General features: G+C 47.1%; 1 protein-coding gene across 1 annotated transcript; it reads right to left on the reverse strand.

The window, feature by feature from the left end:
* Nucleotides 1–272: 272 nt before the first annotated feature.
* Nucleotides 273–1,363, reverse strand: LOC104416408. Its single transcript, XM_039299626.1, has 2 exons — nt 918–1,363; nt 273–282 (listed from the first exon to the last, which is right to left on the reverse strand). Exons 1-2 carry the CDS (start codon nt 1,361–1,363, stop codon nt 273–275), a joined length of 456 nt encoding a protein of 151 aa, XP_039155560.1.
* Nucleotides 1,364–1,693: the final 330 nt, after the last annotated feature.

Genomic DNA, 1,693 nt, shown 5'->3' on the forward strand with positions numbered 1-1,693 from the left:
CGCGGACAAGCTGGAAATCTCCCATAGACTGAACGATGCCTTCCAGCCTTTTCGAGTCTTCCTTCAGTTGTGCAATCTCCTCACCCTTGGCATTGGCCTGAATCTGAACAGAGAGGGCTTGGATTTTATCATTCAATGAGCATGAAGAAACTTGACCCGCAGTTTGTAGGTTTTGAACCTCGCATCCCAAGGCATAAATTTGACCTCGCATTTCCAAGAGAATATCCATGATTCTGTGAAAATCGGCTGAGCTATCAGTCTGCGTACTAGCTTCAGCATGTTCTGCAGATGATGGCATATCAGAATAATCTCGCAGGTTTGGCGATGAAACTTCATGACCTTCTTCTGGAAATTGAGAGGCATAAACATCCTCTGAGTCTGCAGGTGAGTGACTGACTCCTTCACTTGCATCGAGATATGAGGACTTCCCTCCTTTCTCTTGATCTCCCCCTGTTTCCATGCCTACAGGTGGAGAAGAGTGTTCCTCAGTTTCTCCTTCTTTTCTTCTTTCTTCTTCAGGTCTTTCCTCCTCTGCTTCTTTTTCGCCAACTGCTCTTTCTGCTTCTTTCTCTTGTTCTTCTCTTTCTTCTTCTTCTTTCTCTTTTTCTTGGCCTTCTCTTTCCTCTTGGCCTTCTCTTTCCTTTCCTTCTGTCTCATGTTGTTCCATTGACTCTGGAACAATACGACTTAGCTTCTTCAAGGCTATGGCCGAAATGGTAAGGTCATCATCGTCTTCATCTTCTACAATAAGAGCTCTCCTTTTTGGTTTTGAAGCAACCAAGGGCTACTTTCCTTTTCTTTTTGAAGAAGAGATTTGATGAGCTTTGACTGGAGTCTTCTCCTTGAATTTCTCCAACTCCTTGTTCAGTTCCTTCAGACGCATTAGGTGTTGACTCCAACAGAATTTGGCTATGAACTCCTCCGCTCTTGAGTCGATCCCACGCTCTTCCTCCTCAAATTCGATCCTCCCGTTGTCATCATAGGAGGACTCTTCCTCGTCCGCATTTTCGAGGAAGAAGCTCTTCTTCGTACTATCATATCCATTATAAACTCTATAACTGTCCTCATCATCGAACTCCATATCAAAGTCCACTTTAGGTTTGATGCACGGGAACATGAACCGCATCGACCCAGGGCGGTGCATCTTCACGTGGACAACTGGAGTCTTCTCAAAGGAGAGCTCCCGCTTGCCGTACCAGATATGGCTGTGAGGGGTCACCGCGTGGCCGATGGTCTTGAGGAACTTGGGCACGAGCAGGCGGAGCTGCAGCTTGAACGCCCTGCCTTGCCTCGCCCAGAACAGGGTGAGGCGCAGGAATTTCCACGCCCGGTGAGAGACGCTTGACTCTTTCGCCTTTGGCATTTTTCGGGGCTTCCTCAGTTGATACTCAGATAGAGGTATGAGCGAGCGATGAAGGTGTGGATGCGTGCAAAGTGATCAAAAAGCTGTTGTGCGTTGTATGATCTGAGAGAGAATGAGCAGAGTTTGGAGAGTTTATATGCTGGATGGACGCGAAATGTTGCACGATAACGCGGCGGTAGAGAAAGAGGACAGAATGAGAGTTGGTTGATGTGGGTACGGAAATGAATAAGGGTGGTGTGAACTGGTGAGTAACACGGTTGTCCGCGGACTTTGATAGATCTACTGGATCTTTGTCGTGTTTAGTTTGGTTCCTTTCTGCTTAAGAGCCGC

Source organism: Eucalyptus grandis, chromosome 8, assembly GCF_016545825.1.
Source record: "Eucalyptus grandis isolate ANBG69807.140 chromosome 8, ASM1654582v1, whole genome shotgun sequence".
Taxonomy (NCBI): Eukaryota; Viridiplantae; Streptophyta; class Magnoliopsida; order Myrtales; family Myrtaceae; genus Eucalyptus; species Eucalyptus grandis.